Source organism: Acipenser ruthenus, chromosome 35 (assembly GCF_902713425.1).
Source record: "Acipenser ruthenus chromosome 35, fAciRut3.2 maternal haplotype, whole genome shotgun sequence".
NCBI lineage: Eukaryota > Metazoa > Chordata > Actinopteri > Acipenseriformes > Acipenseridae > Acipenser > Acipenser ruthenus.
The window spans coordinates 12,210,076-12,223,022 of record NC_081223.1 but is presented as its reverse complement, the minus strand read 5'-3'; the positions used below and the strand labels follow the sequence as shown (position 1 = coordinate 12,223,022).

At 47.7% G+C, this 12,947-nt stretch overlaps 1 protein-coding gene across 1 annotated transcript in view; it reads left to right on the top strand.

Moving 5' to 3' along the window:
- The first annotated feature begins 246 nt into the window (after positions 1-246).
- The window catches only part of LOC117970665 (putative PIP5K1A and PSMD4-like protein), a 38,389-nt gene continuing 25,688 nt past the window's right edge, over positions 247-12,947 (top strand). The window contains exons 1-9 of the mRNA XM_059007425.1: positions 247-975; positions 4,649-4,683; positions 4,916-5,008; positions 5,551-5,681; positions 6,233-6,350; positions 6,612-6,764; positions 9,094-9,393; positions 10,882-11,105; positions 11,756-11,839. Coding sequence (XP_058863408.1) covers positions 939-975; positions 4,649-4,683; positions 4,916-5,008; positions 5,551-5,681; positions 6,233-6,350; positions 6,612-6,764; positions 9,094-9,393; positions 10,882-11,105; positions 11,756-11,839 — 1,175 coding nt within the window. The 5' untranslated portion in view covers positions 247-938. The remainder of the gene's footprint in view (positions 976-4,648; positions 4,684-4,915; positions 5,009-5,550; positions 5,682-6,232; positions 6,351-6,611; positions 6,765-9,093; positions 9,394-10,881; positions 11,106-11,755; positions 11,840-12,947) is intronic.

Genomic DNA, 12,947 nt, shown 5'->3' with positions numbered 1-12,947 from the left:
ATATATATATATATATATATATATATATATATATATATATATAATATAAATAACGATATTTTAAAAAAAATCGACCACAAAGTTGAAGTAAATCGTTTTCTGGCACCGGGACGCGCGGTTTTGCCCCTCAATTTGCGACACAGCCGCTTGTTTGCCCCGCACAGGTCCAACGCGCATGCGCAGCAGCAGCCTCGTTTTCTGGGAGTGAAGCAGGCGGGCCGAGGCGTGGAAGGTTTCGGGAAACCAGCAAGTCCGATTATTATTAGAATAAATGAGCCAAACAACACAACAAAACAAAAAAAAAACAACAAAACACACCTTAAACCCGCCAGTCGAAGCACAGTGACAGCAAAGCACAAGGAATGCTTTATAACCCCCCTCTTGTTTAGTTACTAAAGCTTGTTTAGAGTCCCATAACTGTTTCAACTTGACTATTATTATTTTTTTCTTAACAACGCGTCTGTGTTTTTTTTTTGCTTTGTTTTTAAAGCAAAGGCGGAGAAGAGATGAATTATAATTTGTAGTTATTTTTTTTTAATGTATTATTTTTATTTTCGCTTTTGTATTTCACTGTGAGTTTCAAAAAAAAACTGGCGGATTATCGCGATTTCTCCTAGTTCTTGTCGGGGATGGGGAGTCGATGAGAGCGTCGTTTTTTTTTTTTTTTTGTTATTTTAAGTTAAGTTTAAAACATTTGAAGAAACAAAACAACGTACAGGGGTGTTGGTTGTGCGCTAGAGGAACGAATTGGAGGACGAGTTTCGTTTCTGGAGAAAAAAAAAAAACAGAACTGGTGCAGTCTTTTAAAACACAAAAACAAAGAGGAGTGAGGAGACGGAAGACAGTAGAAGCCCGGTCACAAGGCTCTCTGGGCGGGATTGAACGATCAGGAAAAGCCGAGGCGGCGAGGAAGCTGCGAGGCCGCGAGATAGGCTAAGATGGCGGCGGCGGCGACGGACTCCAGCAACCCGACAGGTAAAAACAAAACACAAAACTGAACAAACAGCACACAATAAAACCGTTTTATATGTTAACGATACGCGTACACAACGCGGTGTACTGAAATAAGCCGCTTTTACTCGGGAGAAATGATCCAATTCGCCGTGGGGAAGCGAGCTCTCCTCACAAAACCCTGGCAGTTTTAAGATTGCTTTGTTGTGGTTAAATCCATTTGATTGTTACTTTTTTTATTTATTTGTTTATTTATTTATTTATTGTTTAACTTTGTGTTTTGCTTGTTTTAAATAAAACAAAGCGTAAACAACATGGCGAGTATGGGGGCGAGTTAACGTAGGAGAGTGAAAGTAAGAGTTTATTATTATTATTATTATTATTATTATTATTATTATTATTATTATTTTTTTTTTTTTATTTTTTTAAGTTGGTTACTTTTCTGTTACGTTATACAATACAATTATAAATGTTGGTTGTAATTTTCCGCACACACACACACGTCTTCGCGTTAAGTGTGTAGCTGTGTCATTTTTTCATTGGATAGACGATTAACTTTGGCTATCAACAGAAATGTGTGTTTTTTTTTCTAGTGGAAATATACCTTAAATAAAGCACTACAGCGTTGATGGAGTAATCTTATGTACTGCGGTTCATGATGTGTCAAATCCCAGGCAGATGGCATGTTTATGATGTTGGTGTCAGAGTTTGGACCCGCATATATTGCCTCTGAATCATCGGAATGTCAGGTTTTAAAAAACTAAGATTGAGAAATTCCTACACGTCAGCCAGAACTAAGAAAATAAGTGATACTGAAATGATCAGGAGCCAGGAGTTTGAGCAGGGTTACAAACTCACACTAGCCCTGCTGCTGCTGCTGCTGCACCCAGTCCTGGGGTTCAGAGCTCCCCTCAATGAAGTCTAGTATTATTAATATTGAAATGATCAGGAGCCAGGAGTTTGAGCAGGGTTACAAACTCACACTAGCCCTGCTGCTGCTGCTGCTGCTCCCAGTCCTGGGGTTCAGAGCTCCCCTCAATGAAGTCTAGTATTATTATTATTAATATTGAAATGATCAGGAGCCAGGAGTTTGAGCAGGGTTACAAACTCACACTAGCCCTGCTGCTGCTGCTGCTGCTGCACCCAGTCCTGGGGTTCAGAGCTCCCCTCAATGAAGTCCATTATTATTAATATTGAAATGATCAGGAAGCAGGAGTTTGAGCAGGGTTAGAAACTCACACTAGCCCTGCTGCTGCTGCTGCTGCTGCTGCACCCAGTCCTGGGGTTCAGAGCTCCCCTCAATGAAGTCTATTATTATTATTATTAATATTGAAATGATCAGGAGCCAGGAGTTTGAGCAGGGTTAGAAACTCACACTAGCCCTGCTGCTGCTGCTGCACCCAGTCCTGGGGTTCAGAGCTCCCCTCAATGAAGTCTATTATTATTAATATTACAATGATCAGGAGCCAGGAGTTTGAGCAGGGTTAGAAACTCACACTAGCCCTGCTGCTGCTGCACCCAGTCCTGGGGTTCAGAGCTCCCCTCAATGAAGTCCATTATTATTATTATTATTATTATTATTATTATTATTAATATTGAAATGATCAGGAGCCAGGAGTTTGAGCAAGGTTAGAAACTCACACTAGCCCTGCTGCTGCTGCTGCTGCTGCTGCACCCAGTCCTGGGCTTCAGAGCTCCCTTCAATGAAGTCTATTATTATTATTATTATTATTATTATTATTAATAATATTGAAATGATCAGGAGCCTGGAGTTTGAGCAGGGTTGGAAACTCACAGTAGAGTTTTTAACCTGTTGCTACCCTCCCCCCAGATCTGCGCACACAGTTCTGGAGAAGGATCGCCTCGCAGCGAGGTACATGCATGCGTGCTGGCGTGTGTTAGCTCAGGGGCACGGCGCTGTAGCATGACGTCTGTCTTGTGTATAGAAAAGGTCTGCTCTAAAGAGCCGATCCCTCCAGGCGTCATTTTAGTTCGCTTTCCCCCCTTTGTCTTTTTTTTTGTTTTTTTTTGTTTTTTGTTGCCCGTTGCAGAGCGTGGTTCTGCTTGGGCCCACGCCAGTTTCACCCATCCCAGGTTTTATTTAATACAAGCTTGATCAGCCCCCAGTGTGTCTAGGTAACAAGCTCAGGTGTGTCTGATTATTAAACTCACAGTGAAACCAGGACTGGATCACACTGCTGTGCAGCGGGAGTCTGATTCCCATTCCTGTAGATAGATAGACTGGATCACACTGCTGTGCAGCAGGAGGGGGGTGGGGGGGGTGTACTTATGATCCCGGGATGGAAATAACAGCAAGAAGACACCCCCCCCCCAGTTGCATAGCGGTTTGATTCACTCCTGGTTTGACTTTTCATGTTCGTTCCCGCTGAATTAGAAATGACACCCCGGCTCATTTTGCCTGTCTTGTTTATCAGGGAGCTGTTCTACCTGCTTTGCATTGCCTGATCGCTGGGCGGAAAAGGCAGACTTCAAAGATTTGCATGAAGTCATAAATACATGCCTCTGTAACAAATACACCCAGGGCGACGGAAACAGCGGCTCTCTGCCGTCACGGGGGGGGGTAAACAGCGACCTGGCAGGACGCAGTCACCTGATCCGCTCCGTCTCTCACAGCCTTCCGCTGCCTCCTCCAGACCCCGCTGCTCAGACTGCGCTTGAAGATCTCTGGATCCGCCCCTCCTGCTCTGCGCTGGACTTGCGTGACGTAAAACAAACGAGCGCCTATTGAAAGTGACTCTGCAGCAGCAGCCCTCCATTACTTAACCCTTAATTGAACTGATAATTTGTCTACTATTATTATTATTATTATTATTATTATTATTATTATTATTATTATTATTATTATTATTATTATTATTATTTTTTTTATTTTTATTATTATTATTTATTTCTTAGCAGACTCCCTTATCCAGGGCGACTTACAGTTGTTACAAGATATCACATTATTTTTACATACAATTCCCCATTTATGCAGTTGGGTTTTTACTGGAGCAATCTAGGTAAAGTACCTTGCTCAAGGGTACAGCAGCAGTGTCCCCCCACCTGGGATTGAACCCACGACACTCCGGTCAAGAGTTTTCAGCTCTTAAACAGCTGCAGATTTCAAGTCAGCTGTAACATTTTATAAGCGACTTCAACTCTGCAGCTTTTTAGGAGCTGAGTACAATTAAAAAGGGCTAATTAAGCACATTACCAGTTCAGTTAAGGGTCTGGTGAAGTCATGGAGAGCTCATTTGGAATGAAACCAGCCGACACACACAGGGGGCTCCCCCAGGACCGGGGATGGGAGTCTGCGCCCCAGTCGCTTTGGATAAAAGCGTCTGCTTAATGACGAATTAATTGATAATCAGAGCATGAATTACAGCAGGCTTTTCTCTCAAGCAGTAAGAGCTAGGATCTCGATCCTGACGAGGCGCTCTTGAGCGGCGTTGCGTTGCGTTGCTCAGGGGAGGAACGCTGGCTTGGGGAGTGAACTTTGTTAACTGGATTGAGTCTCGGTCTGAGCGTTTGTAGTTGTTTCTGCATGCTGGTGTGTTCTGTGCAAAAAATACAAAGGCATGGCGTTTTAATTCACCCGGCCGCTGGTGCTTTTAAAAAAAAAAACAAAAAAAACTTCTGATTGGATTATTATTATAATCCTTTTGAGTTTGATTCATTTTCTGTGTCTCTTTTGCAGGATCTTCTGGGTCTAGGAAAATGACTGCTACAGAGGTAAGAGACAGGAATACAGAAACCTCATTCTCTTTCTATAGGGTGATGCAAGACTTTTGGCCAGAGCTGTAAAGACTAGAAGAGAAGGGATTTTTTTTATTTTTTTAAATTTTTTTGTATCTGTCCCCGTATGAGGTGCTTGAAATTGGCTGCATTTGTTTTAGTGTCTCTCGAAAGAACACACCTCACAGAGGGAAGTTCTGAGGCCCGGTTTTGTGGTTCTGTTCTGCAGGGACCGAGCTCCTCCGGACTGCACAGCCAGCTGTCAATGAAGAGGCTCGGACACAGAGGAGTCGACCCGACTGGGGAAACGACGTACAAGAAGGTCAGAGTTCACACGGGCTACGTCCCCCCCCCCCCCCCCCCAAGCATGCCGGGCTGGGAATCGGACTCCTATTGCACAGCAGAGTCACCCAGTCCAGGTTTTACTATCAGCTTGATCAGCCCCAGTGTGTCTAGGTAACAAGCTCAGGTGTGTCTGATTATTAAACTCCCAGTGAAACCAGGACTGGATCACACTGCTGTGCAGCGGGAGTCTGATTCCCATCCCTGTAGATAGATAGATAGATAGATAGATAGATAGATAGATAGATAGTTGAAGGAGGTTTTTATAGAGAAGACAGCGACAGGATACAGGAATCCAGCATTTTGTTTGAACTGGTTCTGTAGGTATAGGGTGGTAATAAATAAATAAATAACACAGACAAACCAAAAAAAAAAAAAAATAATGTATTTTTTCTTTTGGCAGCGAGTTTCAACCTTAGCAAACCTTTTTTTTTTTATGAATTAGTTTAACGAATTGAATTTTAATCAATGTTTTTTTTATGTATTGGTTTATTCCCCTCCTCCTACCCCCCCCCTGTGCAGACCACCTCCTCAGCCCTGAAGGGGGCCATTCAGCTGGGCATCACTCACACCGTGGGCAGCTTGAGTCAGAAGGCGGAGCGGGACGTGCTCATGCAGGACTTTGAAGTCGTGGAGACAATATTCTTCCCGGGGTGAGAGGGGACGGGGGACGGGGGACGACTGCGCCATAGCACTGCAGAGGGGCTAATAATCCACCAGCATCTCGTTCCTGCCTTTCACCTTCCTCTGGAGGGCTGGGTTCCAATCTGGGGGGGTGGTGGGGGTGTTAGGTGGCACAGACAGACAGACAGACAGCTGACTAATTAGGGCAGCAGTGTGGAGTAGCGGTTAGGGCTCTGGACTCTTGACCGGAGGGTTGTGGGTTCAATCCCAGGTGGGGGGACACTGCTGCTGTACCCTTGAGCAAGGTACTTTACCTAGATTGCTCCAGTGAAAACCCAACTGTATAAATGGGTAATTGTATGTAAAAATAATGTGATATCTTGTAATAAATAATAATAATAATAATAATAATAATAATTCACTAGCCTCATACCAGCGAAACGAGTTTTGGTTGAAAGAAAGATACTGTAAATGCCTGACAGTGATTTGTAATAATAATAGTTTGTGAATGTGTCTGTGCTGCTGCTGTGTGTTAATGTTTGTATTTATTAATGTTCCCCCCCCCCCCCCCCCCCCCCAGCGAGGGCAGTAACCTGACCCCAGCGCATCACTACAGCGACTTCCAGTTCAAGACATACGCACCAATCGCCTTCCGCTACTTCAGAGAGCTCTTCGGAATCAGACCGGACGACTACCTGGTCAGTGCACAGCGATTAGTATTATTATTATTATTATTATTATTATTATTACATTTTTTTCAGTTATCTCTCTCTCTCCCTCTCTCTAAGATGCTTTGACTGCAGCAAAAGTATTGCCAAAGCAATTCCAAAATACATTAATACCAATAAAGATACAAATGAATACAGGAAATTAAATATATATTAAAAAAAAAAGGTACAAACATATTCAAATAAAACAGACCCGTATATAAAGATGCTTGCTGGTCTCTCCCCCTCCAGTACTCCCTGTGTAACGAGGCCCTGATCGAGCTCTCTAACTCGGGAGCCAGCGGCTCCGTCTTCTACGTCTCCAGCGATGACGAGTTCATTATCAAGACGGTGCAGCACAAGGAGGCGGAATTTCTGCAGAAGCTGCTTCCTGGATACTACATGGTGAGTGAGCGGCCAGGAGCCAATGAGACGAGTTATCCGCTCCAGAGGTTAAAGAAAAGGGGGCTGGAGCGACACCAGGAGGTTCAGACCCGGCTCAGCCAGCGACTCGCTGTGTGTGCGCGTGTGCGTGCGCATGTGTGTGTGCGCGTGTGTGTGTGTGTGCGTGACCCTGAGCCAGTCACTTCACCTCCTTGTGCTCCGTCCTTCGGATGAGACGTAAAACAAACGCGCTCCTATTGGAAGTGACTCTGCATGCTTCATTTGTGAAATATTTGCTTATAATGGCACTGTCGATTTTTATTATTTCCTTTTTTGTGTGTATCGATGGTTTTGTAAATGTATATGTGTGTGTGTGTGTGTAGATAAATATAGATAGAAACGTCACTGATATAATTTATCAATTCACTTTTTTGTGAACATGCATGACCTTTTTCTTTTTGATTTTATACTTTTTGCTACAGAGAAGTTTTCCTTTTTCAAATTTGAAGATAGCTCGATAGCCGGATAGCTAGCTAGATGGATTGCTAGCTAGATGGATTGCTAGCTAGATGGATAGCTAGCTAGATGGATAGCTAGCTAGATGGATTGCTAGCTAGATGGATTGCTAGCTAGATGGATAGCTAGCTAGATGGATTGCTAGCTAGATGGATTGCTAGCTAGATGGATTGCTAGCTAGATGGATTGCTAGCTAGATGGATAGCTAGCTAGATGGATTGCTAGCTAGATGGATTGCTAGCTAGATGGATTGCTAGCTAGATGGATTGCTAGCTAGATGGATTGCTAGCTAGATGGATTGCTAGCTAGATGGATAGCTAGCTAGATGGATTGCTAGCTAGATGGATTGCTAGCTAGATGGATTGCTAGCTAGATGGATAGCTAGCTTGATGGATAGCTAGCTAGATGGATTGCTAGCTAGATGGATAGCTAGCTAGATGGATAGCTAGCTAGATGGATAGCTAGCTAGATGGATTGCTAGCTAGATGGATTGCTAGCTAGATGGATTGCTAGCTAGATGGATTGCTAGCTAGATGGATTGCTAGCTAGATGGATTGCTAGCTAGATGGATTGCTAGCTTGATGGATAGCTAGCTAGATGGATTGCTAGCTAGATGGATTGCTAGCTAGATGGATAGCTAGCTAGATGGATTGCTAGCTAGATGGATTGCTAGCTAGATGGATTGCTAGCTAGATGGATTGCTAGCTTGATGGATAGCTAGCTAGATGGATTGCTAGCTTGATGGATTGCTAGCTAGATGGATAGCTAGCTAGATGGATAGCTAGCTAGATGGATAGCTCGCTAGATGGATTGCTAGCTAGATGGATTGCTAGCTAGATGGATAGCTAGCTAGATGGATTGCTAGCTAGATGGATTGCTAGCTAGATGGATAGCTAGCTAGATGGATAGCTAGCTAGATGGATAGCTAGCTAGATGGATTGCTAGCTAGATGGATAGCTAGCTAGATGGATAGCTAGCTAGATGGATTGCTAGCTAGATGGATAGCTAGCTAGATGGATTGCTAGCTAGATGGATAGCTAGCTAGATGGATTGCTAGCTAGATGGATAGCTAGCTAGATGGATAGCTAGCTAGATGGATAGCTAGCTAGATGGATTGCTAGCTAGATGGATAGCTAGCTAGATGGATTGCTAGCTAGATGGATAGCTAGCTAGATGGATAGCTAGCTAGATGGATAGCTAGCTAGATGGATTGCTAGCTAGATGGATAGCTAGCTAGATGGATAGCTAGCTAGATGGATAGCTAGCTAGATGGATAGCTAGCTAGATGGATTGCTAGCTAGATGGATTGCTAGCTAGATGGATTGCTAGCTAGATGGATTGCTAGCTAGATGGATAGCTAGCTAGATGGATTGCTAGCTAGATGGATTGCTAGCTAGATGGATTGCTAGCTAGATGGATTGCTAGCTAGATGGATTGCTAGCTAGATGGATAGCTAGCTAGATGGATAGCTAGCTAGATGGATAGCTAGCTAGATGGATAGCTAGCTAGATGGATAGCTAGCTAGATGGATTGCTAGCTAGATGGATAGCTAGCTAGATGGATTGCTAGCTAGATGGATTGCTAGCTAGATGGATTGCTAGCTTGATGGATAGCTAGCTAGATGGATTGCTAGCTAGATGGATTGCTAGCTAGATGGATTGCTAGATAGATCGATAGCTTGCTGGATGTATTGTTTTAATTTAACACGCTTGCCAATTCTTGAGTTGACGCGACTTCCAACCAAAAAATAAACAAATAAATAAATAATAAAAACCTGCCTTTTAATCTGGAAGCCGCGTTTTAACTCCCCCGCTGCCTCGCCCCCCTCTTTCAGAACCTCAACCAGAACAAGCGGACCCTGCTGCCCAAGTTCTACGGGCTGTACTGCGTCCAGGCCGGGGGGAAGAACATCCGGATCGCGGTGATGAATAACCTGCTGCCTCGCTCGGTCCGCATGCACCTCAAGTACGACCTCAAGGGCTCCACCTGCAAGAGGAGAGCCTCGGCCAAGGAGCGCGACAAGAAGCTGCCCACCTTCAAGGACCTGGACTTCCTGCAGGACATCCCGGACGGGCTCTTCCTGGACTCTGACATGCACAACGCCCTGTGCAAGACCATGCAGCGGGACTGCCTGGTGAGGAGAGAGAGGGGAGAGAGGGGGGGAGAGAGAGAGTGCTGTGCAAGACCATGCAGCGGGACTGCCTGGTGAGGAGAGGGGGGAGAGAGAGAGTGCTGTGCAAGACCATGCAGCTGGACTGCCTGGTGAGGAGAGGGAGGGGAGAGGGGGGAGAGAGAGAGTGCTGTGCAAGACCATGCAGCTGGACTGCCTGGTGAGGAGAGGGAGGGGAGAGAGGGAGGGAGAGAGAGAGTGCTGTGCAAGACCATGCAGCGGGACTGCCTGGTGAGGAGAGGGGGGAGAGAGAGAGTGCTGTGCAAGACCATGCAGCTGGACTGCCTGGTGAGGAGAGGGAGGGGAGAGGGGGGAGAGAGAGAGTGCTGTGCAAGACCATGCAGCTGGACTGCCTGGTGAGGAGAGAGAGGGGAGAGAGGGGGGGAGAGAGAGAGTGCTGTGCAAGACCATGCAGCGGGACTGCCTGGTGAGGAGAGGGGGGAGAGAGAGAGTGCTGTGCAAGACCATGCAGCTGGACTGCCTGGTGAGGAGAGGGAGGGGAGAGGGGGGAGAGAGAGAGTGCTGTGCAAGACCATGCAGCTGGACTGCCTGGTGAGGAGAGGGAGGGGAGAGGGGGGAGAGAGAGAGTGCTGTGCAAGACCATGCAGCGGGACTGCCTGGTGAGGAGAGAGAGGGGAGAGGGGGGAGAGAGAGAGTGCTGTGCAAGACCATGCAGCTGGACTGCCTGGTGAGGAGAGGGGGGAGAGAGAAAGTGCTGTGCAAGACCATGCAGCTGGACTGCCTGGTGAGGAGAGGGAGGGGAGAGGGGGGAGAGAGAGAGTGCTGTGCAAGACCATGCAGCGGGACTGCCTGGTGAGGAGAGAGAGGGGAGAGGGGGGAGAGAGAGAGTGCTGTGCAAGACCATGCAGCTGGACTGCCTGGTGAGGAGAGGGAGGGGAGAGGGGGGAGAGAGAGAGTGCTGTGCAAGACCATGCAGCTGGACTGCCTGGTGAGGAGAGGGAGGGGAGAGGGGGGAGAGAGAGAGTGCTGTGCAAGACCATGCAGCTGGACTGCCTGGTGAGGAGAGGGAGGGGAGAGGGGGGAGAGAGAGAGTGCTGTGCAAGACCATGCAGTGGGACTGCCAAGTGGGAGGGGAAAGAGGAAAGAGATCTGTGCCACTGGTTAACCAGGGTTGGAAACTAAGACGGTGTGTGTGTGTGTCTTTTCTGTCTGTGTGTGTTTGTGTTTTGTCTCCTATGTGTTGTCTGTCTGTCTGTGTGTGTGTGTTTGTATCTGTTGTCTCTGTTTGTGTGTTTCTCTCTGTGTGTTTTCTCTGTGTGTCTGTGTGTGTGTGTGTGTGTGTGTGTTTTCTCTCTGTGTTTTCCCTGTGTTTGTGTGTGTTTTCTCTCTGTGTTTTCTCTCTGTGTGTTTTCTCTCTCTCTGTGTGTTTTGTCTCTGTTCTCACGCTGCTGTGTTTTTCTGCCCCCGCCCCCCAAACCCTCCCTTTCCCAGGTGCTGCAGAGCTTCAAGATCATGGACTACAGCCTGCTGCTCGGGGTGCACAACCTGGACGCGGCGCGGAGGGAGCGGGAGGCCCAGGCGGCCCGGGGGAGGCTGGAGGGGGGGGTCTCCACCGACCAGCGCAAGCCAGTGGGGCAGAAAGCGCTGTACTCCACCGCCATGGAGTCCATCCAGGGGGAGGGGCTGGAGGGACGCACCATGGAGACGGACGACCAGTGAGTGTGCGCAGCGAGGGGGGGGGGGGGTTCAAAGAAAGAGAGAAAATGTTATTAATTCAGGGGCATTAATTTAACCTATTAAAAATTAAAAAAAACAAAAAAAAAAACACCCACGCAGTATTTGAGTTGTTACGATACAATTAACCAGCCCGAATGTTTGCAGAAGACACCAGACAAATAACTGAACCAAGAAAACAACGACTTCTTCAGTCCAAGTGACTTCGCTTCCACTCTTGCGAGAAGCTCGTTTTAACACCACGCTGCTGCTAATTGATAATCCTGATCAGTGGTGATGTGTTCTGGAATTGATTTAATGAGAACTGAGAACCCAACCCTGGTTCTGTGTGATCTGTGATCTGCAGTCTGTGTTTGAGTATTATTATTAATTATTATTATTATTATTATTAGTCATTTAGCAGACTTTTATCCAAAGCGACTTACAGAGACTAGGGGGGGTGAACTCTGCATCATCAACAACTGCTGCTGCTGCTGCTGCAGAGTCACTTCCAATAGGAGCTCGTTTGTTTTACGTCTCATCCGAAGGGCTGGGGCACACAAACCTGTTTTTTAAACTTTCTAAACATTTAAATAAAAGACGAATTCTAGCTGCGCTTGTTTCTGACTCGCTTCCTGCTGTCCCGTTGCAGGATGGGAGGCATCCCGGCTCGAAACTCCAAGGGGGAGCGACTCCTCATCTACATCGGCATCATCGACATACTGCAGTCCTACAGGTGAGGGGCCGCCTGCTCCTGACCCTTCAGGGAATTACATTTCCACAGACGGACAGAGAGACGGACAGAGAGACGGACAGAGAGACGGACAGAGAGACGGACGGACAGAGAGACAGACGGACAGAGAGACGGACGGACAGAGAGACGGACAGAGAGACGGACAGAGAGACGGACGGACAGAGAGACAGACGGACGGACAGAGAGACGGACAGAGAGACGGACGGACAGAGAGACAGACGGACGGACAGAGAGACGGACAGAGAGACGGACGGACAGAGAGACAGACGGACAGAGAGACGGACAGAGAGACGGACGGACAGAGAGACGGACAGAGAGACGGACAGACAGAGAGACGGACGGAGAGACGGACGGAGAGACAGACGGACAGAGAGACGGACGGAGAGAGAGACGGACGGACGGAGGGACGGACGGACGGACAGAGAGACGGACGGACAGAGAGACGGACAGAGAGACGGACGGACGGAGAGAGAGACGGACGGAGAGAGAGACGGACGGAGAGAGACGGACGGACAGACGGACAGAGAGACGGACGGACAGAGAGACGGACGGACAGAGAGACGGACGGACGGAGAGACGGACGGACAGAGAGACGGACGGAGAGAGAGACGGACGGAGAGAGAGACGGACGGACAGACGGACAGAGAGACGGACGGACAAAGAGACGGACGGAGAGAGAGACGGACGGACGGAGAGACGGACGGACAGAGAGACGGACGGACGGAGAGAGAGACGGACGGAGAGAGACGGACGGAGAGAGAGACGGACGGAGAGAGAGACGGACGGAGAGAGAGACGGACGGACGGAGAGACGGACGGACAGAGAGACGGACGGACAGAGAGACAGACGGAGAGACGGACGGACGGAGAGAGAGACGGACGGAGAGACGGACGGAGAGAGAGACGGACGGAGAGACGGACGGACGGAGAGAGAGACGGACGGAGAGAGAGACGGACGGAGAGAGAGACGGACGGACGGAGAGACGGACGGACGGAGAGACGGACGGACAGAGAGACGGACGGACAGAGAGACGGACGGACAGAGAGACGGACGGCTAATTCACAAGCCTCTCACTCCTGCCTTTCACCTT